At 39.6% G+C, this 24,383-nt stretch overlaps 1 protein-coding gene across 4 annotated transcripts in view; it reads left to right on the top strand.

The window, feature by feature from the left end:
* Positions 1-22,464, top strand: part of RABGEF1 (RAB guanine nucleotide exchange factor 1) — a 62,675-nt gene extending 40,211 nt beyond the window's left edge. For 2 of the 4 annotated variants that reach the window (XM_081089825.1, XM_081089826.1), the window contains 4 exons: positions 9,985-10,117; positions 12,516-12,607; positions 17,362-17,618; positions 21,602-22,228. In XM_081089825.1, the coding sequence (XP_080945951.1) occupies positions 10,011-10,117; positions 12,516-12,607; positions 17,362-17,618; positions 21,602-22,000 (855 nt within the window). In that variant the 5' untranslated portion in view covers positions 9,985-10,010 and the 3' untranslated portion in view covers positions 22,001-22,228. Of the gene's footprint in view, positions 1-9,010; positions 9,093-9,984; positions 10,118-12,515; positions 12,608-17,361; positions 17,619-21,601 lie in introns of all 4 variants that reach the window. The other 2 variants (XM_081089824.1, XM_081089823.1) reach the window with 2 other exon arrangements.
* Positions 22,465-24,383: the final 1,919 nt, after the last annotated feature.

Below are 24,383 nucleotides of genomic sequence, written 5' to 3'. Positions count from 1 at the left end.
AACTAAACTTTCTAGGCTTCTTATTCTTATGATCTACTCATTATGAAAATACAGTCTTATCTGTTTGGAACTGCCTCGTTGCCATTCATTGATAATTCTTCCTACTGCACCCCCACAATATTATTCTTCAAATGTGTGAGTTTCAGAACACTGAACCATTCTTACCTACATCTTTTTTTTTTTTTTTAACTTTATTCCTGTTTTCTCCAACCCTAGTGTATGCCCGTGATGAGCAGCCTTTTCTGCATATGGGTCAAGTCTAGAAAATAAAATACATATTTTCAGAATTATGTTAAAATTTTTCAGCCATTTTATCTTTATCAATAAGAAAGTACTTTACCTGCACTTAGACTTAAAAAGAATTTTTCTCATTCCAAAAAGGGAATTTGGCTAAAATTTTATTAACACTGCATTATTGAAATCTAATGCTTTTCTGTTCAACAGATACTATCATTTGCTAAGACTGATTTATTTTCCCCTTTTTATCTTTTTGCTTAATCTTATTAGATACTTAATATTAAGATATGATTGTTTTGTAACCCCTTTTCATATTCTTTAAAATAAGATATATTTCTATTGTAAATGAGACAGGCAGCTACATCATTAATATACAATCCATTCAGGTTGAACACACAGTTATAATCAGCTATTTTTCTTTTTTTAAAAAGTCACCATAGCAAGATTTTAAATTATAGAAATGGCCAGAGGTTTGGGGGCATGGGAGATGGTGTATGAAGAAAAAGCTAAGGAGAATTTACAAGGTTTAGTTTTTTAAACTTCTTATTATAAAATAACTATAAAAATCTTACTGTAAGAACCAAGCTTCAATTAGGTCCAAGTGTGGCACGATCCAAGGATGTGTAAGATCACACATTATTGGAGGCAGCAGAAACCAGCCATACAGAAAATATGGACAGCAAAACTAAAAACCTAAATTCATTAAAAACAGTTAACTGTAGTGCAACAGTTAATGAATTCAGAAAATGATCACAGAGATCCAATTTCTGTAGATGGGGAGTTCTAGATAAAATATACAGAAAACATAATACAGAAATAGATTTTCAAAACTGGAGGTGAATAAGAAAAGACTTCAGCCGAAACCGGTTTGGCTCAGTGGATAGAGCGTTGGCCTGCGGACTGAAAGGTCCCAGGTTCGATTCCGGTCAAGAGCATGTACCTGGGTTGCGGGCACATCCCTGGTGGGGGATGTGCAGGAGGCAGCTGATCGATGTTTCTCTCTCATCGATGTTTCTGACTCTCTATCTCTCTCCCTTCCTCTCTGTAAAAAATCAATAAAATATATATAAAAAAAAAAAAGACTTCAACTAGACAACTAAGAAATGTATACAGAGAACCTCTCAGTATTAATATTCAAAGGAATATATCCACTTGTCAAACATTTTTTTTTCAATTTTTAAAAAATCCTCAACCAAGGATATGTTTTTATTGAAAAAAAATTTTTTTTTTTAAGAGAGGAAAGAAGGTAGGAGAGAGAGAGAAACGTCATTGTGATTAGGAAACATCAATCAGTTGCCTCCTGTACTACCCCCGATCAGGAATCAAACTTACAACTTTTTGATGTACAGGATGATGCCCAGCCAACTAAGCCACCCGGCCAGGGCCACTTGTCAAAACTTTTTAAACTACAAAGAAAAAACAGTTTTAGGGAAAAAAAGTAAAATGACTTTATACAGACTTTATAGAAAAGATGATCCCAGGCCATGTTTAGAGAATACTTAATGCTTAAGGATTTACACTATAAGTGTTTTTTCTTAGGAAAATATGAAAAAAACCTTTGGAATTTTATAGAACCTGAAAGAATTAACCAACACAAATCTATCATTTAGCCCTTTGACAAGAACTGTGAAGGATCTGAGATTTACCTTACTTGCATGTTAACAAATTAGCCTGCCATAGTTTCATGGATACTGGCAGAAGACATAAGTGTCTTGGGTCAGAAATAAAGGCCAGTTTATAACAGTAGTAAGCCAGAGTGAATCAGCATTTGTACCAATTCCTTGAGTATCAATTCCCACAGGGCAATGCCTGTGAATGCAGTGTGTTATGTTAGAGAAAAGGATCTTTTATAATGGGCATGAGTTTAGAATTTATATTTAGAATTAATTTATAAATATGTTCTTATGGACATGCACTTCATATAGCTGCTGCTATGACTATCCACCTAGAAGTCCAAGCATAATATTAAAACTAGTTCTTTGAAGAAGTGTTTTCAGTGGACCTAAACTTGTCTTGTCCATGGATATATTTTTCTGGAATCAAGTTTTGTACGAAGATGGGTCTGCTTGATTTCACACAACGGAGCATAAAGGAAACAACCTTCCTTATGACCATCTCATATGGGTATTAGTATAAAACAAAAGTATTTGCTGCTTCTACCACCCTATCTGTTTCAAGGTGATTGGTGGAGATAGAATAAGAAAAAGAAGTGAGAGATTTACTGTATGTCCTATGACATTTTATCCTCCAGGCTTATATTTATCATACAGTAGAAGATAATTATTTGTATTGTCCTCCTATTGAAACTGAATGCTTTCTGAGCATTTTATTAATCTTTCGTGTTATTGCTTATACAGTATAAGCAATTGTGGGAATTCTAATAATGTAATAAATGTTTTTAGAATAGATAGAAATATAATATTCAGGATATTCAGGAAAATTTGTCAGGAAAACCCAAGGAAAAACAATACTAATAGAGGTATAAATTTGGCAATATGGCGATATAAAAGTCCACAAAATTCAGTTACAATACAACATTCCAGTGATAAAAAACCTAGAGCATTCTTTAAAAATACCAATTTTAAAGGCAATAGCAATAAATAAAATTAAATGTTAATAACATCTAATATAGAAAGTTAGAGGTTTATTCAGTGAATTAAAAGATTAAGGATTGTACCTGGGCTCTAGCCGAGAAAAATAAATTTACAAATATTTCTCAGGTTAATATGAACACTTACGATATCATTTAAATTACAATGTTATATTGTTTATTCTAGAAAAACAAGGGAGCAAGTATACCATGTAATCTTTGGGGGTAGAATGCAAGGATTTAGGAGAGGAGGTTTCTAAATTTTGCAAGCGTCAAAATATATTCTAAAATGAACTTTATACGATTTTTAAGTGTTTTTTAAAAATATATTTTATTGATATTTTACAGAGAGGAAGGGAGAGAGATAGAGAGCTAGAAACATCGATGAGAGAGAAACATCAATCAGCTGCCTCTTACACATCCCCCACTGGGGATGTGCCCGCAACCAAGGTACATGCCATTGACCGGAATCGAACCCGGGACCCTTCAGTCCGCAGGCCGACGCTCTATCCACTGAGCCAAACCGGTTTCGGCTAAATGTTTTTTAAATAAGAAATGGGCAGCCCTGATTGGTTTGGCTCAGTGGATAGTTCGTCGGCCTGCAGACTGAAGGGTCCCAGGTTCGATTGTGGTCAAGGGCATATACCTTGGTTGCAGGCACATCCCCAGTAGGGGGTGTGCAGGAGGCAGCTGATCGATGTTTCTCTCTCATTGATGTTTCTAATTCTCTATCCCTCTCCCTTCCTTTCTGTAAAAAATCAATAAAATATATTTTAAAAAAGTAAATAAATAAGAAATGGGCAAAGCCAGCTTTCTTTTCAGAATCAAAATGTAGAACAATTGGGAAAATTATGTATTTAATTAGCCTTCACTAGTTTGAGCCTCCACAACTATATGTGATTTTGATGTTAAAAAACATCTCTCTATATAAAAGCCTAAGCGACCGTTAACAACGGAACCGAATAAAAAAAGATCCCGAGCCGAAACCGGTTTGGCTCAGTGGATAGAGCGTCGGCTTGCGGACTGAAGGGTCCCAGGTTCGATTCCAGTCAAGGGCATGTACCTGGGTTGCGGGCACATCCCCAGTAGGAGATGTGCAGGAGGCAGCTGATCGATGTTTCTCTCTCGTCGATGTTTCTAACTCTCTATCTCTCTCCCTTCCTCTCTGTAAAAAATCAATAAAATATATTAAAAAAACAAAAAAAAAAAACAACACAAAACACGAATAGCTGCAGCAATCCTGAGAAAGAAGAATAAAGTAGGTGGCATCTCAATACCAGAAATCAAGCTGTGTTACAAAGCCACTGTTCTCAAAACAGCCTGGTACTGACACAAGAACAGACATATAGGTCAATGGAATAGAATAGAAAACCCAGAAATCGACCCAAACCACTATGCACAATTAATATTCGACAAAGGAGGCCTGAACATACAATGGAGTTAAGACAGTCTCTTCAATAAATGGTGTTGGGAAAATTGGACAGATAGATGCAAAAAAATGAAACTAGACCACCAACTTACACCATTCACAAAAATAAACTCGAAATGGATAAAGGACTTAAACATAAGACGAGAAACCATAAAAATACTAGAGGAATCCACAGGCAGCAAAATAGCAGACATGCTGAAGCAATTTCTTCACTGATACTGCTCCTAGGGCAATGGAAACTAAAGAGAAAATAAACAAATGGGACTACATCAAAATAAAAAGCTTCTGCACAGCAAAAGAAACCATCAACAAAACAACAAGAATGCCCACTGCATGGGAGAACATATTTGCCAATGTTATCACCGATAAGGGTTTAATCTCCAACATTTACAGGGAACTCATTCAACTAAACAAAAGGAAGATAAACAACCCAATCAAAAAATGGGCAACGGACCTAAATAGAAACTTTTCAAAAGAGGACATTCAGAAAGCCAAGAGACATATGAAAACATGCTCAAAGTCACTAATCATCCGGGAGATGCAAATCAAAACGACAATGCGGTACCATCTCACACCTGTCAGAATGGCTATCATCAACAAATCAATAAATGACAAGTGCTGGCAAGGATGTGGAGAAAAAGGAACCCTCCTGCACTGCTGGTGGGAATGCAGACTGGTGCAGCCACTGGAGAACAGTATGGAGTTTCCTCAAAAAGCAAAATGGAACTCCCATTTGACCCAGTGATCCCACTTCTAGGAATATACTAGAAACACCAATTAGAAAGGATATATGCACCCCTGTGATCATAGTAGCACAATTCACCATAGCTAAGATTTGGAAACAGCCTAAGTGCCCATCAGTAGGTGAGTGGATTAAAAAACTGTGGCACATTTTCAGAATGGAACACTATGCTGCAGTAAAAAAGAAGGAGTTCTTACCATTTGCAACAGCATGGATGGAACTGGAGAGCATTATGCTAAGTGAAATAAGCCAGTCAGAGAAGGATAAATACCACATCATCTCACTCATTTGTGGAATATAGTGAACAACATAAACTGATGAACAAAAACAGATCCAGAGATGGAAAGGCATCAATCGGACCGTCAGGCCTTGGAGGGAAGGTAGGGGAGGGTGGGGGTAATGGGGAGAGATCAACCAAAGGACTTATATGCAAGCATATAGGCCTAACCAATGGACATGAACAACAGGGGGTGAAGGCATGAGTGGGGGGGATAGGAGGTAACGTAGGGATAAGGACACATATGTAATAACTTATTCAATAAAAAAATTTAAAAAAATAAAAGAAAAAATAAAAATGAAACATTTGATAAAAGTTAAAAAACCAACAACACATCTCTTTATATAATAGCCTAAGCGACTGTTAATGACGGAACCACTGGAATGACCTGTCGATCAGTTGCTATGATGCGCACTGACCACCAGGGGGCAGATGCTCAATGCAGGAACTGCCCTCTGGTGGTCAGTGCCCTCCCACAGCCAACCTCCAACGGCCCCTCCCCCGGCCAGCCATCCCCCATCGGCCCTTGGTGCTAAGTCATTCCTAGAGACCTGCTTCTAGGTCGGGGTTTTGTATATAGCAGAGCAGCTCCCTTGCTGCAGTCAGCCTTCAACACAAGGGTTTGTCTCACTCCCGTCCTCTCCCTTCCCCAGGGGCCGTCCACCTGCCGAGGTGGCAGCTCAGCCTCGAGGGAAAGAAGGGGGAGGGCGGGGAGGCGGGGAACCGTGCGGCGGTGGTGGGGCACCAATGGCGGCGGCTGCATTCAGTGTCTGTTCCTTCCGCACCCGGCCCGGCAACAATCACCTCCTCTCCCGACCCCACCAGGCCCTTAGGGCCTGGGCTGGGATGGGGACCCGGGGGTGGGTGGTGGCAGACACGCCCCTTTTCCAAGGGGGTCGAGGGCCAGCTCCCTTCTTGGGGCCAGCGGCCAACCTCCCGTGGCCACCACACACACACACACACACACACACACACACACACACCTGTGCACGAATTTGTGCACTGGGCCTCTATGATCTATACTAATAAAAGGGTAATATGCTAATTAGACCAGGTCAACTAGACATTTTCTGGATGTCCTTCCAGACAAAGCCACAGTGGCAGAGGCTGAGGCAGAGGTGGTTAGGGGCGATTAGGCCGGCAGGGGAGAGTGGTTAGGGGCAATCAGGCAGGCAGGCAGGTGAGTGAGTGATTAGGAGCCAGCGGTCCCAGATTGCCAGAGGGGTCCCAGATTGGAGAGGGTGCAGGACGGGCTGAGGGACCCCCTTTCCCCCCACATGAATTTCATGTACCGGGCCTCTGGTCCTATATAATAAAAGCCTAATATGCACATTGACCAAATGGTGGAATGACCATTTGGTGGGGGACAGAGGCGGCACCACGCCAGCCAAAGCGGGTACCAGTGGGCAGAGGGAGGGGGCGGTGATCGGGGAGCAGTGGTGACTGACGACGGCAGAGGGGTGATTGGGGGCGGGGCCAGCTGCTCACTGGCGTTGTCCCCTGATTGCTCCACCGGTTGCCTCCTGCAGAGGTAGGCCACTGGCGGTGGTGGCTGTGGGGCTGAAGGGGGGCAGGGCCGGCTGGCGCTGTTCCCTGATTGGCCTGCCAGTTGCCTCCCGCAGAGGGAGGTCAGAATAACCTGTCAGTTGGACATCCCCCGAGGGCTCCTGGACTGCGAGAGGTTGTAGGCCAGGCTAAGGGACCCCCCTGAGTGCACAAATTTTTGTGTGCCGGGCCTCTAGTATACTATATAAAGCAGTGAAATAAACCAGGATTCCAGAAGTGGATTCAGTTTGTCAGGAGCAAATTATGTGACAACTGGAAAACGAAGGAGAACAGGGTTGCTTTTTACTAATTGCTGCTAAAAAAGACGGGAAGCTTGTATACAGATTATTTAAGGTCTTGTGTCTCATACTATTCACCTTGCACTCTAGCCAAATAAAAGAGCTAAACATGAAACAACTTAGAAGATTAGGATATTTATTTTACCTGTGGAAAGGAGCTAAAATTGAACCATTGAAGAATTGTTCTTAATAACCAGGTGAAATGAAGAATGCTATTAACTTTTAAACACCTGTGCAATGAAAAATTAAAGTCAGGTAAAGTGGAAGGAAACAGTGGGAAATTGTGGTGAACATAAATAAAAGCTTAACATTACAAAATGTATAAAATTTACTAAGGGTAGTACCTAGTCCTTACTAGATATTTCTAATTCAACCAAATGGCTCTCATATAAATAACAAATCAAGACAGTAAAGAACTGTTGTCAAGGTGGTCACAGAGTGCTGCAAATGCTGTAAGACCTACAAAGTTTTGTGGGTTTTTTTTAAAGGAATGAGAGCGTTTTAGAGGAGATACAGTATGAACTGAGCCTTAAAGGCAGTAACTATTAGGGACTTTCTTGGACAGCTTTTGAAGGCAGCATCTGTCTGATGGACAACTGTTGGAGATTTGAGGCACAATCTAGCATGATCAGTTGGACTGTGGTATGTTAAAGATGGATTGAAAAGTGGAGAGATGAAAGGTGGGGAGAGCAGCTAAACAGGTGAGGTAATGAAGGCCCCAAACAGGAAAGAACGGAAGGCAGATAAGTCAGGTTTGGTCACTGCCCCTGAACCAGGACATCCTTTCTGAATTAAGCCAGAGCATCAGGGTCCGCATGCTTTACCAGGGCTTTGTCAGCCCTTGCTGTATGTTGTCCTGGGCCTGTGCAGAGGCAGTTTATGAGAGAGAGTCCTGTGGAGTTTGCCTTTCTACAGTGACATCTTTGTGAGAATCCTTGGGAGAAGTTTCTAATTTTGGAGTCAGAATTTTCACCTAAAAAATTAGTTTGTTTCTATATGTTGGACTCTTAATTGTGTGACTATTTTCATCTTAGTGATGATTGCTAGAAAGTTGAAAGACAAATTTATGGATTGACTGTTGATTAAGTTTTGTATCTCAAGGAATACATTTTTGTGTTGTCATTCCTGGCTCACTTTCTGTTTCTCTTCATGTTTTGTTTTTCTTTCTTCCTTTTTATTTTGTTTATCACCTTCTAGTTTGCTGTGGTGAACTATGTTTATCTTTTATGCAAACTTCAAATATGCTTTGGAAGAAAGTGGGACATAAATATATGTATTTACACCTAAAAGTCAGTAAAACCAAATTAAAATTAATGAAGCGCAGTGTTGTAGGGGCCATGGAGGAATAAGCACACATACTTGGCTGATGACTACATTGCAGTTTCTGAGGATTGTATCTAGTGATAGATACTCAAAGCTATCTTAGAAACTATTAGTGACACTTTTGAAAATGTATCACAAAGAAATAACCCAAAAGAAACAGCTTTCACATAATTGTTTATAGCTATAATACATAAGAGTGTAAAGGGGGAAGGAACCCAAGTGCACAGTGGTAGAGGATGGTCTAAAAAATTGGTTAATATAATAAAGCCATCAAAAATGGTTAAGTAGATTAGATAAATAGAAATGTACATAAACATGTAAATTATCAAAATATGCATTATACTCATTTAATAATATGTATATATAGTAAAAGGAAATGAGAGGTTATAGAGTGTTATAATTAACATTTATGAATAGGCTTTTCTCCCCTGCACAGTTAATATAATTTGTGAGTACTTTTGAGATTGGTACCAGTTTAAGGAGTGGGTTTGGAGACTACATAAAATTTAAAGTTTTACTCCTGATCTTTCTTCAGCTACCAAGCTGCCTCTTTGTCCCTTTGTTTTAGGATTTAAGCATTGAGGAACAGTCAGAGTGCACTCAGGATTTTTACCAGAATGTGGCTGAAAGAATGCAGACTCGTGGGAAAGGTAATACTTTGTTAGCCAGCCCAAATTGAGGGATTGCTGGTAGTTGCACAGGGCCAGACTGCTGGATCTCTTAGCAGTTTCTCTCTTTCTCTGAAGGCCTGGCTGGTGTGCCCAACTCCAGCATTTTGGTAGCTGGTCTTACATTTAGCAGTGCCATTGAATAATATCATGTGTACTGTTCCAAGATAATCAGAGCAATAGGGTAATTTATTGAGCAAGGTTTAATAACTTCATTAGGGGTTGGGCAGAGCTGATTAAAACTCTTTGGGAGGCTTCTAAATGAAACCCCCATTTTAGAATTACCATCTTGGTGAGTTATTTGGTCATGATTATATATTTCTTAAAGGTTAAAGTAGGAGAAAAATTGAGAACCACTGATTTACTTTAGGTTTATAGGGATTCTTCTTGAATTTAATTTCCATTGATGTTATATTTTAGGATGTACTTAGTATACATGTACATTTGAGAAATCTACCCCATGTATATACTTTGAAGAGATCTCTGAGGTTTTATAGTAAACCTCAGAAAAGTGAAAGGGTGAGTCTTACTAGCATTCATCAGTCTGGGAATTTCAAGTGCTTTTCTGATGTAGCAATAGGGAGGGACCCATGCCGAGTCTTCCCACTTGGGTGTGAGGAAGCCCTAACACCTGATAAGTCTTGCCAAAACAGCTTAAATTAGAAGTAGGGATTATGTAAAAGGCAGTCCCAAAAGTCAGGTAAATTTTTTAAAGGTATTTTTCAATGTCACATCTCATACTTTTCTTTTTGGGTGTGTTTAATGTATTTTTAGAAAGTTAGTTTTCTGCTATGTAGAAAGTACTATGAAAATAATTCTTAATTATACATGCCCATCCTCATCTTGGGCTTTTATTTCTATTTGGATATTTCAGTGCCTCCTGAAAGAGTTGAGAAGATAATGGATCAGATTGAAAAGTACATCATGACTCGTCTCTATAAGTATGTGTTCTGTCCAGAAACGACTGATGATGAGAAGAAAGATCTTGCTGTTCAAAAGAGGATCAGGTAGTTGATTGTTTTGCTTTGTCTTGTTGTATAGTAATCCCCCTTATCTGCAGGGGATTTGTTCTTAAGACCCCACGTGGACACCTGAAACTGCAGATAGTGCTGAACCCTATATATACTTTTCCCTCCTATACACATATACCTATGATAAAGTTTAATTTATAAATTAGGCGCATAAGAGACTAACAACAATAACGAATAAAGTAGAAGAATTACAGTGTACTGTAATAAAAGTTATTTAGTCTTTCTCTCTCCCAATATATCTTACTAAGTTGAGGACTTCCACCTTTTCACTTAAAGGAAGAACTTTATGGCTTTTCTTTGGCATATTTGAATTACCAGCATCACTAACTCTTGCATTTTGGGGCCATTATTAAGTAAAATAAGGTTCACTTGAACACAACCACTGCAATACTGTGACAGTCGATCTCATAACTGAGACAGTTACTGAGGGACTATAGTAAGTGACCAATGGACAGGTAGAGTATACAGTGTAGATATGCTGGACAAAGGGATGATTAACGTCTCGAGTGGGACTGTGCAAGGTTTCATCACACAGAACAGCAATTTAAAACTTATCAATTATTTATTTCTGGAGTTTTCCACTTAGTATTTTTGGACCACAGTTACTGTGGGTAACTGAAACTGAGGAAAGCGAAACTGAACAAGGAGGGATTTAATTTACCATTGTATTTACCACCAGCTGTTGGGAGAACACCTTGTGGGAAAACAGGGCCTTTGAATTTCAGACCTTGAGAGCAAGCTAAGGTACCTGCCATCCTTGGCATATAAGCATATGAGCTTATTTGTGGGGTCAGAAAGAAAAGGAATATGGTACATTGATAGGAGGAGAGAGCTCAAGGCACCATTTTGCTTATCCATCTGAATGCCAGCAGTTTTAGGTAAGAACCATTTTTGATGTTTCTGATTTTTTAAAATAACCAAATTTTCTAAGGAGGAAATGTCATTATTTTCTCATTTCATTGTACTAACTATCTTGTCAGGTAGGAAGCTGTAAATATCCATATCAAGGTGATGGGTATCATTTTTTTCTCATCTCTACCAGGGATGCTCAGTAGTCAGCCATTCCTCCAATCACGTCTTTCCGCTAGCCCTGGTAGATAACACTTGGCAGCACATCCGGCCTTTCCTGGCCAGTAGAATGAGCCTCGGTGTTCTGCATTCCAGTGGCAGCGAAGCACAGAGAACAGGCTATCAGATTTGGGAACCACACAAAGACGGAGCATGATGAGGTGTTTCTGGAGGAGAGGGGCCAAGGAATGTCAAATGGAGTTCCCAGATAGTGAGGCTGATGCAGGGGTGGGCAAACTTTTTGACTCGAGGGCCACAATGGGTTCTTAAACCGGACCGGAGGGCCGGAACAAAAGCATGGATGGAGTGTTTGTGTGAACTAATATAAATTCAAAGTAAACATCATTACATAAAAGGGTACGGTCTTTTTTTTTTTTTTTTAGTTTTATTCATTTCAAACGGGCCGGATCCGGCCCGCGGGCCGTAGTTTGCCCATGGCTGGGCTGATGACTGATGGATCAGTACTTTCTGGTGTCACACTAGAAGTGAGAAGTTGATCTTGGGAAGATAGGAGGTAGACCTAAATGGGCTTTGGACTGAGATTCAGGGTGAGAGCATTAGTCAGGTAAATGGTGGGCATTGGCAACAGAATCTCTGGAGTGAAGCTGTTATGTGATCGGAGAACTCAATGATTCAGGCTGAGGTGACACATGCTTGTTGACCTTACACAAGCTCCAATATGCTCCAGAAGTTGAGGACAGAGCCTACAAGGACATTAATGGTGGTGGACAGGACAGGGAGCAGCAGGTTCTTCACAAGTATTCATTCTCAGATATCTAGTGCTTTCACACCTAGTATAATCTCATTACAGCCAGTAAAATTGTCTTCTGCTTTTCTTGTGATTAGTGCAGAAGAGAAGCCTCACTTTAGGACTCTAGTTACTGTGAGCTTCTGATCTGTACAGGGGTGATGTGGTTGGGCCTAGAATTGCCCGATTAATCAATGGTGTCCCTTATTTTCTTGTAACTGATGGAAATGATAAGATAAATGGCTGCAGTTCATTCTGTTTTTATCTGTTTGTTTTTTGTTAATCCTCACCCAAGGATATTTTTCCATTGATTTTTATAGAGAGATTAGAAGGGAGGGGAGAGATAGAACGCGAGAGAAACATAGTTGTGAGAAAGACACATCGATTGGTTGCCTCCTGCACACTTCCCGACCAGGGTCAGAGATCAAGTCTACAATCAAGGTACGTAGACTGGAATCAAATCTGAGACCCTTCAGTCCTCGGGTCAATGCTCTAACCAACTGGCCAGGCTAAAAAGTCCATTCTTTGAACTTTTTTTACTGTCTTTCTCTCTTGTAGAGCCCTGCACTGGGTTACACCTCAGATGCTTTGTGTCCCTGTTAATGAAGAAATTCCTGAAGTGTCTGATATGGTAGTGAAAGCAATTACAGGTCAGTGAAACTTTATATATGTATATATATATATATATATTTTTATATTTGGATATTTTTCCCTTGAAGTTAACATATGTTTTAGAAACCCATACTTATTTCAGTGAGCAAAAAGATAGTAAAGTATTTCTAAAATTCAGACTGCCAAAGACATATTGGAATGTGGTAAACATGATTTCCTGGAGTGTTAGTTTTATGAATTAAAAGCATTCTGATTAGCAGGTAAACTACTTTTCCCCTTCACTTTCCAGAACCGAGGCTTCTCATTTCTTGGGTATTGAACTAAACTAAGATCAAATACAGATAGAATAAATTTCTTAAAACTCAGTTGCATTAATTCTTCTTTTAAATATTTTTATTGATTTCAGAGAAGAAGGGAGAGGGATAGAGAGAGAGAAACATCAATGATGAGAGAGAATCATTGATCAGCTGCCTCCTGCACGCCCCCTACTGGGGATTGAGCCTGCAACCCGGGCATGTGCCCTGACCAGGAATTGAACCATGACCTCCTGGTTCATAATTCAACGCTCAACCACTGAGCTGGGCTTATTTGCATTTATATACTCAAAGTAAGTTTGGAGAGAGGGAGGGAATTGGTGAGACAAGGTCATACCCAAACTAGAGTTACATATTAAAATGATGCTTCTAATTGGTTGTTAATCAGAGATGTGCTTTGAATCACTTTTCTGGTTTGTTCAGAAAGTATATGAAGTGCCTTATATTGATGTGGTTCTGCCATTTCTGGATAGGTCTAGGGACCTAATAAGGTTTCTGTTTCTTAGTCATAGGAATAACTGAGTAGAAGTGCAACACAAACATTTAAAAAACAAACAAGAAACAAAAAAACTCCTAATGGAAAAGACATCCAATCTTGGACAACTTCTCCTTCATTATGAAGAGTTGGGAAGATTTGCTCACTTAGAGATTGTTAATGAAATTCTGCCGGGTAGAAAAGTAGGCCAGTTGCCGGTAGTGGTGTTGGAGGCAAGCTATGAAGTAGGCTGGCTCCTTTGATTATGAGAACCAGAGACTCCCTTAAGTAACAGGAAGAAATGGGGGTTTGCTTAAGATATTATGAGGGTTGGAAGGGAGGCAGGACTTAGAAACAGCTCCAAGGCCTCTCTAGAGACTGAGTTATCTACTGTTAACATGATTCTTTTCCACTTTCTCAGGTTCTGCTTATCTTTGCATTTCAATTCTTATCATTACATGAATTGTTGTTTTTAATTCCCCATGAAGAGTCTAAATGATATAGCTAAATACTGTCATCTTTGTTCAAAGCTTTTCTGCTAGGCTATGTCATAGGTCCAGTGAATTGAGTTCTTTGGGTCAAGGCCTATTTTTTGCTCAGGGAACATTATAAGAGATTGAAGGTGTCAGCCTCTCAAAAGCCTGAATGTGCACCTTTTAGACTTTTACCAAGTTCAAGACCAACTGGTTTATGTTTAAAGTACTCCATAGGAATTTATGTCGATAACTCTTTTCTGAAAAGTCACAGGACAGACCTTGCAAAACCAGAAACTGCAAGTACCCAACTGTTGTTTACTTAAAAATAGAACTAAGAAAGAGGATTTCAATACATCAACCATTTGTTAATAGAATTTGAGAGGTAAAAATTTTCTTTCAAGGCACCTGAGATGATGTTTCAAGAGATCTTTTGATAGTAAAAATTCAGCCACAAAATTGTAAACACCTTCTTACTCTTTCTCATTTTAGCTGATACCTTGCCAATCCAAGTGCAATATTTTACCTCTTTGAGAACCAAGGATTATATGATCACTTTCTTCCTAATCTTTAAAATTGTCAGTCTAAGTACAGGAGTATTTATAGGACAGTCTATAATAGTCATCCTTTTTAAAAATAATACAGTTCTTAAATATAGAGATGTCAGCTCAGTTTCTCCAAGTCATCCCATGTGCTACTAATCAGCACTGTCATTTTTGTTTATAAATACACTGCATGGGGCATTTTCCATTTTAGTTGACATCTGGCATCTAGTGGGTGGAGGCCAGGGATGCTACTAAACATCCTGCAGTGTACGGGACAATCCTGCAACATGGAATTTTCCAGTCCAAATGTCAAACTAACCTAGAAGTACAGACTACTTTGTTTCAAAACTCTATTAAAGGTAAGTCTAGACATCTGCTAAGATAGAGTAGGCACACTCAACCCTACCTTTCCTACTGATTAGAAGAAAAAGCCCAGGACAGGAGACCCAAAGCAAGAACTCTGAAAAGTAAATAGTAGCAGGTAGATTGGGGAGGGAAATCATTACTAGAAGAACAGCTAATACAATGGCGAGTTTCCTGTTTTGTTTGTTTTTCCTCCTGCATTTCCTAGTTTAGACTTTAGGGCAATGCAAATCATAGAACTGCATATTGTGGTGTGAGTGTCCACAAGAGTCCAACAGAGAAACTTCTTTTGAACTGAATGATATTCAAGGAGGAGATGGAGGGGTTGCTGCAGGATGAAGAGAGTGGGAGAAATCCCTTGGATTCCCCCCAACCCCCACTCCCCCATTATATACTCTTCTTTACACTCTTGGCCCTGCCCCTTGGCAGTGCAGCTACACATGCATCCAGATAAAAAATAATTCATTTTTTATTTACTTTAAAACATAAACAATAAAAATTAATGAGAAAATGTTTAAAATAAAGAATAAAAATCAACAATAAAAGGCTTTGAAAGTATAAAAAAAAATCTTCCCCAGTATCGTTTTTTGTAATAAGTTCTATTTACATAGAAAAAGAAAAATAGACTGAGACATAGTAACAATAATTATAATCCAGAGATAAAAAGTTAAGGAACTAATAATAAAAAAAAGTGAAGATTATATACTTCACAATATAGGTGCATAAGTAAAGAGAATAAAAGCATTAGTAAGTTAAAGTAAGGCCTCTGCACTGTCACGTGTTTCTGTCTTCGACACATGGTTGATGGTCCTGTGAGGGTCCCTTGAGTAGCTTACCTCATGGATAGGAGCTGAGCAAAAAGAACTCTCTGGCCTGTACCACCCTGTCACCTAAGTCTGAAACTTATTCCTGCTCATGGCAAGAACTGGTATCAAATTCAGCTGCCTCAGCTGTTTACTTTGATGATATTCAAGATGGCAAGCATATATGTGCATCCAAAGGCACACTTCCTGCCCTTGTTCTGGCACTGAGTTTGTATCTAACTTTCCCTCACCATCTCCTAGTCCTCTGACAACGGATGTGTGCATATAAGAGTCCACCAGTTGGCCCAAGCTGCTTTGGCTCTGGATAGAGCATTGACCTGCAAACTGAAGGGTCCCAGGTTCAATTCCAGTCAAGGGCACGTGCCTGGGTTGCGGGCTCCATCCCCATTGTGGGGCGTGCAGGAAGCAGCCGGTCAATGATTCTCTCTCTTCATTGATGTTTCTATCTCTCCCCCTTTCCCCTCCTCTCTGAAATAAATAAAAATATATTTTTAAAAAAGAGCCCACCAGTTGGACTTAGTGGTAGTGAAGGGCAGTGAAGCAATTTTTTTCTGAGAAATAAAATGTTTATGAGATTAAATATATACCCTTGATTTATCCCTTTTGCTAACAGCAGGTTGTAAGTGTTGTAAAGTTTCTGTAGAAGTTTGTAGCTAGTGGAGATTTACATGCTGTGAGGGTTGGCCACTGCGAACCTCTGTGTGATGGGTTTCAGCAGCTGTATTTTGATATCTAATACAAAGATGCTTTGTACCATATAGTAGCCACATTGCTAAAAAGCAGTATGCAAATTGAGGATTTCTAAACTGAGTTTTAAAATACAGTAAGAGTTAATTAAGAGACTTATTTCTCCATGAAATTCATAAATAGTTTTACATCATGATTAAAAGAATGGGCATTAGAGTCAGACTTGGTTTCAAATCCCCCCTCTGTTACTTGCAATGTGTATCATCTTGGGCAGGTCATTAAACTTCTCTGAACCTCAATTCTCTTAATAATAATAATATCCCTGCCCTAGCCTGTGTGACTCAGTTGGTTGAGCGTTGTCCCATGCACTGAAAGGTTGCCAGTTTGACTCCTGGTTAGGGCACACGCCCAGGTTTTGGGCTTGATCCCCGTAGGGAGCATGCAGGAGGCAGCTGATCAATGTTGCTCTCACATTGATGTTTATATCTCTGTCTCCCTCTTCCTTCTTCTTCTCTCTCAAAATCAATTAAAAATATATTTTTAAAAAAGTATCACTTGCATCATCTGAGGATGAAAAGAAATTTGTAGAGCATACTGTGTAGTGCTAGGTCATGGTCATGTGTTCTATAAGTATGAGCTGGTATTTACTGTTTGTGCAATCTAACTTTTTATTTATTTATTTATTTTTGTTAATCCTTGCCCAAGTATATTTTTCCCATTGATTTTTAAAGAGAGTGGAAGGGAGGGGGAAAGACAGAGAGAGAGAGAAATGTCGATGTGAGATAGACACATCAATTGGTTGCCTCCCACAACGCCCCAACCAGGGCCAGGGATCGAGCCTGCAACCAAGGTACATGCCCTTTACCGGAATCAGACCCACGATCCTTCAGTCCTCGGGCCAGGACTCTAACCACTGACCCAAACCAGCTACGGCCGATTTAAGTTTTATTTCCCACCCCCCCCCCCCCATTTAAGTTTTATATAAATTAAGTTAACTGGTGGAGAGGAGGTTAGCAAGGTTACCTCGCCAACTTAGGATAAAGTGATTATCCTAACGCTTCTTTTATGTAATTATTTTCTCATTGGAAGCACTGTGTTTTCTGTTTTACAGATATTATCGAAATGGATTCAAAGCGGGTGCCTAGAGATAAGTTGGCCTGCATCACCAAGTGTAGCAAGCATATCTTCAATGCCATCAAGATCACCAAGGATGAGCCAGCTTCAGCCGATGACTTCTTACCCACTCTCATTTACATTGTTTTGAAGGGTAACCCCCCACGCCTTCAGTCTAATATTCAGTATATCACCCGCTTCTGCAACCCAAGCCGATTAATGTCTGGAGAGGATGGCTACTATTTCACCAATCTGGTGAGTATTTGTGATTTCTTGGTGTTATGGAGAACCACTATGAAGGTATTGAGTTTAGGGATATGACCAGTCACTCATAGGCCTGTGACATGTTAATTGCTCCTGAGTTGAGGAGTCAACATAACTGCAGATGTTTGCTTGGTGCCACAGTGCACAGGTGACCAGGCCATGCAAACACTCCACCTCCCAATACTTGACCAGAGATTATAGTGCTTGTATGGGAAACAAGATAACCACATTGAGGAGTCTGCTGCTTTGGTCCATCATTCCCCAGAGTCCTGGGTATAAGAGCCATTCACTTACGTGGCTTGTTTCAGCCATGAATAAGTCAGATCCTAGGCTTTGGTTCCTTTATTAAAAGATTTATTTTTGTTGTATTTCTACAAGTTACCACTTAGAACTGAAAACTAAGATATTTTAAGAAAGGGTCAGTTTAGAGAATGTGAAATGATTTTTAACTATTGTTTTGCTGCAGTGCTAATTAATTCTAGGCAGGACAAGATTGAAGTATATATATCTAAGTTATAAGGCAGAATAATTCCTTTTACTGAAGACTAAACTTTTGTTTGTTTGCTTAGACAAGATATACTGTCAAACAATGAACTTGAACCTCAGCACTGTAAGTGCTTTGTTTCCTGTTCTGGAAGTTGTACAGGGTAATAGGTAAGGAGAGGAAGCCAGGGTAAGGAATCTCCAAGCCTCCCAAAGTTTGTTGAGATTTATTTTTACACTAGAGGCATGGTGCACAAAATTCGTGCAAGGGTAGGGTCCCTAGGCCTGGCCAGCGATCAAGGCCGATTGGGGCCTCCCTTCCCCAACTGCTGGCTGCCAGCTGGGGCCTTCCTTCTTTCCATGCCACCCCCTGGTGGTCAGCACATGTCATAGTGAGAGAGCAGTCTCCAAGTCGAAATCCCGGAGGGACAATTTACATATTAGGCTTTTATGTATATAGATAGGTATTCACTTTTGTACCTAATTTTGTGTTCATCTTTTATTTATTTCCCTTTAAATGAGTTCCCAAAAGCGTATAAGCTTCAGGTCCCTCAAAACCTGGATTGCCCTTGTTACGTATCACCCTCAGCCACTGTGTTCCCCTACCTGTCACTGTAGTGCCAGCATCTGGGAAGCGTGGTTTGTAAGTGGAGGAATTTGGGACTATTTCAAAATGATGCTTGCTCCCTTATTTGGAGCACTATTTCTTAACATAAAGGAAGCATGCACTGGAGTACTAAAGAAGAAAGAGCCTTTTGGAGTCAATTGTTATGTACAGAGGATTAGATGATCTGAAAATCCTGAGAAGAATAGAGATGGAGAGACATGGTAGTAGGAGAAATGAAGCAAGACCAGGAGGTCTTTGAGAGGCCCTCGTTATTGAAACTGGAGGCTGCTGGTTCACCTATACTCTGCAGCTTCCCCCTGCCTTGACCTACAGCCTTAACTATGCACCTTCTTTCTTCATCCTGTTCTTGCTGGACTCAGAGTCGGCTTTTATGCTCACTTTTCCAATAAAAATGCTCTGGCAAAAGTAAAAAATCTGCCAGCTGACAAATCCCCTGGGGAACTCTGTCTTCATCTTACTTCTTTAACATTCTTGATGGCTCCTTTGTTCTGGAACTTATATCTCTTGGCTTCTACAATTCCACCCCTTCTTGTCTTTTTGTAGGCTTTGTGTCCTCTACTTCCTCTTGAGTTGTGTCACTCCCTGGGGTTCTGTCCTCTGTGCATCTCTCTCCCTAGGCTGTCTCCTCTGGTCACAGCTCTGCTGGTCACCTGTACAGGTTTGTGTCACCTGTTTTGACCTCATGCTGAGCTCCACTTCCAGCTATTTGTTGTGCCTCAGATTTAATTTGTTCAAAACTGAAACTGCTTCCCAATCAGATGTCTTTTTTCTTTTCTGTATACAGTTGATCCTTGAACAATATGGGTTTGAACTGCACAGGTCCACTTATATGCAGATTTTTTCAATAAATACTGTAACTGTGTTTTCTCTTCCTTATAGTTTTCTTTTTTAAAAAAATATTTTTTTATTGATTTCAGAGAGGAAGAAAAAGATAGAAACATCAATGATGAGAGAGAACCATTGATCGGCTGCCTCCTGCACACCCCACACTGGGGATGGTGCCCTTGATCAGAATTGAACCCGGCACCCTTCAGTCTGCAGGCCAATGCTCTATCCACTGAGCCAAACCAGCTAGGGCTGATTTTGTTTTTAGAAAATTTTATAAATTGTGTTTTCATTGATTCTTTTTTAGAAAGAGAGGAAGCGGGAGGGATAGAGGGATAGAGGGACAGAAACAACGTTGAAAGAGAAACATCATTGGTCAGCTACCTCTGCATGTCTCCTACTGGGGATTGAGCCTACAATCCAGGCATGTGCCCTGACTGGGAATAGAACCAGTCACCTCTTGGTGCATACGTCGATGCTCAACCACGGAGCCACACCAGCTGGGCTTTCTTATTATGTTCTTAATAATACTTTTTCTTTTGTTTACTTTATTATAATAATACAGTATTCAGTACATACAACATACAAAATATTTATCAATCAACTGTTTATGTTATGAGTAAGGCATCCGGTCAACAGCAGGCTATTAGTAGTTAACTTTTGGAGGAGTCAAAAGTTATACTGGGTTCAATCCCTACTTGAGGGGTATACGAAAGGCAACTGACCGGTATCTCTCTCTCCCCCCCTTTCTCTCTCTCTGAATATCAGTAAAAAGATGTCCTTGGGTGAGGATTTTTTTTTTTTTTTTACAGATTCAGGTGAATATTTTTGTAAAAATAGCATTTTTACAAAAAATGCAAAAATGGTGCGTGCTCATTGTAGAAAAATTTAATCAATATAAGAATGTGTAACTGATGGAAGTCTGTTTCACTGTTTGTCCTAGGATTTCTATACTAATAATTGTTGCCATTTATTCATTGCTTACTACAGATCTATGAGCTAAGCACATTACATGTGTTACGGTGTTTAATTCTCACAGTAAATCTGATATTTCCCCCCTTTTACTCATGTGGAAACCTCACAGAGCCTAGGTAATTTTCCTAGGATCACACAACTCTTGACTGTCAAGTGACAGAGGTGACAACTCAGGTTGTCTGGTTTTAAAACTTGTACTTTTGCCCTGGCCGGTTTGGCTCAGTGGATAAGAGCGTCAGCCCGAAGATTGAAGGGTCTTGGGTTCGATTCTGGTCATGGGCATGTACCTGAGTTGTGGGTTTGTTCCCCCCAGCCCCAAGTGTGTGGAGGCAACCTGTCAATGTTCTCTCTCAGTCTCTCCTCCTCCCTTCCACTCTCTCTAAAAATCAATAGAAAAATATCCTCTAGTGAGGATTAACCAAAACAAAACAAACAAACAAAAAACACAAACTTGTCCTTTTAACATGTGATTTAAAATATCTCTTTGGGAACTGGTGGTCTGTGTGCCACAGGGGTCCCTGAGGACGCTCCCAATGTCTGGCCTTGCCCTAGTAAGCCTTGTGGGGCTCGCAAGACCACAAAACAAAATGGTTTTATGGGGTGTGCCCCCAGGTACTTGGCCCTGGAGCTCCCGTCCTCAACAAGGATTCCTCTGCTCTGCAGAGAAGCAGAAAGCCTGTAGGAAGCTCTGTAGCAGCCAGGGTGGAACCAGCATTGAAGGTGCCTCCTCAGTACTTCACTCTGTTCAAGACTGTAGCACCTTTGAACAACCTAAGTAGAGAATTGAATTTCTGACAGGCTCAGTGGGAGTTGGCAATTAGATTTAATTGTTTTTTTGTTTTTTTAAGGAAGAAATGTACTATTTCAGATGAGAGCATAAAGGAAACATGATTGGCTATGTGTTGATAGTTTTTGAAGCTGAAGTCCATGGAGGTTCATTAGACTATTTTGTCTACTTTTGCTTCAGTTTTAAATTCTCCATAATGAAAGGATTTTAAAAAATTGATTTTAATATTTGTGACTTTGCTCATATGATTATAATAACATTCTCTTCTTTTTGTAGTGCTGTGCTGTGACTTTCATTGAGAAGTTAGACGCTCAGTCTTTGAATTTAAGTCAGGAAGACTTTGATCGATACATGTCTGGCCAGACTTCTCCCAGAAAGCAAGAATCTGAGAATTGGTCGCCTGATGCTTGTTTAGGTGTTAAGCAAATGTATAAGAACTTGGATCTCCTGTCTCAATTGAATGAACGACAGGAAAGGATTATGACTGAAGCCAAGAAACTTGAAAAAGACCTAATAGATTGGACTGATGGAATTGCAAAAAAGGTTCAAGACATTGTTGAGAAATGTCCACTTGAAATTAAGCCCCCAAATCAGTCTTTAGCAGCTATTGACTCTGAAAATGTTGAAAATGACAAACTTCCTCCACCATTGCAACCTCAAGTATATGCAGGATGATAAAATGTACAGATAGTATTTATTTGAGCCTAAATTGTAGCTAGTCCTTACTACAGTCCACTGATTGAGATATAGAATATAACTTAATTGCTTCTAAGTGTCAGAGCATTTTTCAAGGTACAGTTTGTGGGGATTGTTTTTGTTTTGTTTTCCTGGCAGGGGAAGCTTAGTAAATAATAAAGTACTATTTATTTGAGTTACTGAAATAGATTCATTTAAGGCTTGTGTGAAATTTTTGTCTAAATCTATTTTTTGCTCCACGATTTTCCTATGTGCTTCCACGTGGTATTCAGTGTGGTTTAGATTTGGGTAAATAATTGCCTCTTAAAGGGTAAAACAAATGAATGCTACAAATGTATGTTTAAGGGAATTCAATGGTACCACTATTCTATAATTTAAAATAATTTTATAATTGTAAAGATAGAAGATATATTGATAAGTAAGTATATAAAATTGTAAATATGTAAAAAAAGAAAAAAGGAATGGTGTGTGCTGTGCATGGCATTTCATATGTTCATTTTTTGGGTTTAAAATGGTGTATTGAATGTTTGCCTTTAACACCATTTTACTTGGTTTGCCCCACTACAGTGAATGTAGAAGTTTTTAGACATACTTCCCTTAAAATGTTGACTCCATTTTTGACACTATGGTAACCCTGATTTTAAGGTCCTGTATAGTCAGAGACTATGACACCATTGAGGTTCAGAATAATTTTCAGTTTAATTCACTGTTCAGTATACTCAGTTGAAGGCTTTGAGCCATGCTTCTCACACCTCTTTCCTCTATCCATTCAGCAAATATTCATTGAGCTCTTTGATGTAAAGGAGACCTTGCTCTGGGTCAAAGGACAGCAGGGACCAGGACTCTGCTGATGAGAGCTGACGGGGAGCTCTCAGAACTATAAAGTGCAGGTGACCTTTTGCCTCCATAGTGTACTTTTGACTTTAGGGACAGCCCAGACACATGTCATATAAACCTCTTTTTGGGTTTCTCAACTTCAGCACTATTGACATTTGGGGCCCGAGGAGTTTTTGTTGTGGGGTGCAACATCCCTAGCCTGTATACCCACTAGTGACTAGTAGCACACCCCCCCCTCCAGTTGCGAAAAATCATCGTAGACATTGCCGAATGTTACCGGGGGTGGGGAGCAAAATTGCCCCCAATTAAGAACCACTGGTCTATATTGTAAGCAAGGTAGTTATGCCAGGGGTTAATATGCTGTAACCAAAGAATATTGCATGAAGTGCACACCATACTGTTAACTGACCTCTTCCAGTGAGGCTTTACCGTCACCATCCATGCAAAACTTTTTCTGATTCTAATGGAGCCTTTCATAACTTAAATATGCTGCTTATGATACTCCTTCCCAGCAATCATTTCTACAAATTATCAGCGTACCTGTGAAATTGTGAGTAATTCCCAGGGCACCATTCTTGAACAAGATCACATCACACAATCAGTAAAGAAAGTTTCCTTTGTTTTCCCAATATCTTGCTAATAATGTACCACAAATTTGTAGTCAGTAATTTTGGAGTAAAACTAGGGTGCATATAAAACTTTTTATCCTTAAATTTACATATAAAATCCATCAAGTTGACAAGTCTGTTGTCATAAAGCACTGAAGACATGAGTCAGCTGATCACCAAGTTCCTATGGAATGGAATGAGTTACTGTGAAATATGAATGAGAACTTGCTCTTAGAAACGTGGGCCCAAACGATTTTCACACAAAGCTTTTCTCCGTTTTTCTGTTTTATTTTCTATGTACTTTCTAGGTGCTAACCCAGATATGCACACTCTTAATTCTCCTGGGAATATATAGTTCTTTTAGTCATTGTACATTATGTCTGTTAAATGAAATGTGTGTATCAGCCTCCCACTGAAGCAGTCTTCTTTGGATTTCTTACATATCTTAAGGCAATATGTTGAATTGACTTTTTTGTATATATCATATTGGTTGAATTCTTCAGATGTGGACTCTTGCCTTAGCTAGAGGCTTATATTTCTCTTAAGCATCAATACTATGGCCAGAGTTTCTGTTTTCTCAGCCAGAAAGTATTGATATTTCATGTACTATAAATGTGATTAGTATAAACCTTGGGAACAGAAGTCCTTATCAATAAAATTTCATGATCCATTCCTTTTCCAAACTGATTTTTGGTTCTTCATCTTAGGAAAATGTACACTATTAATGTTTTTCACATTAAAAAGGTTTTCCTTTTAAGCCACAGATATCATTGTCATACTTTGAAAAATTAGAGACATCCAGTGGGGGAAAAAATAGCAAGAGAAGGATGTTCGTTATCACTACATTTAGTGCTGTTCTGAAAGTTTCATCCAAGATACTCAGTCTTCAAGCAGAAATAAAGGTAGAGGGGAAAGGA

Source organism: Myotis nattereri (assembly GCF_964212035.1).
Source record: "Myotis nattereri genome assembly, chromosome: 4".
Classification (NCBI taxonomy): Eukaryota; Metazoa; Chordata; class Mammalia; order Chiroptera; family Vespertilionidae; genus Myotis; species Myotis nattereri.
The sequence above is the reverse complement of the archived record's forward strand: the minus strand, read 5'-3'. Positions and strand labels throughout refer to the sequence as shown.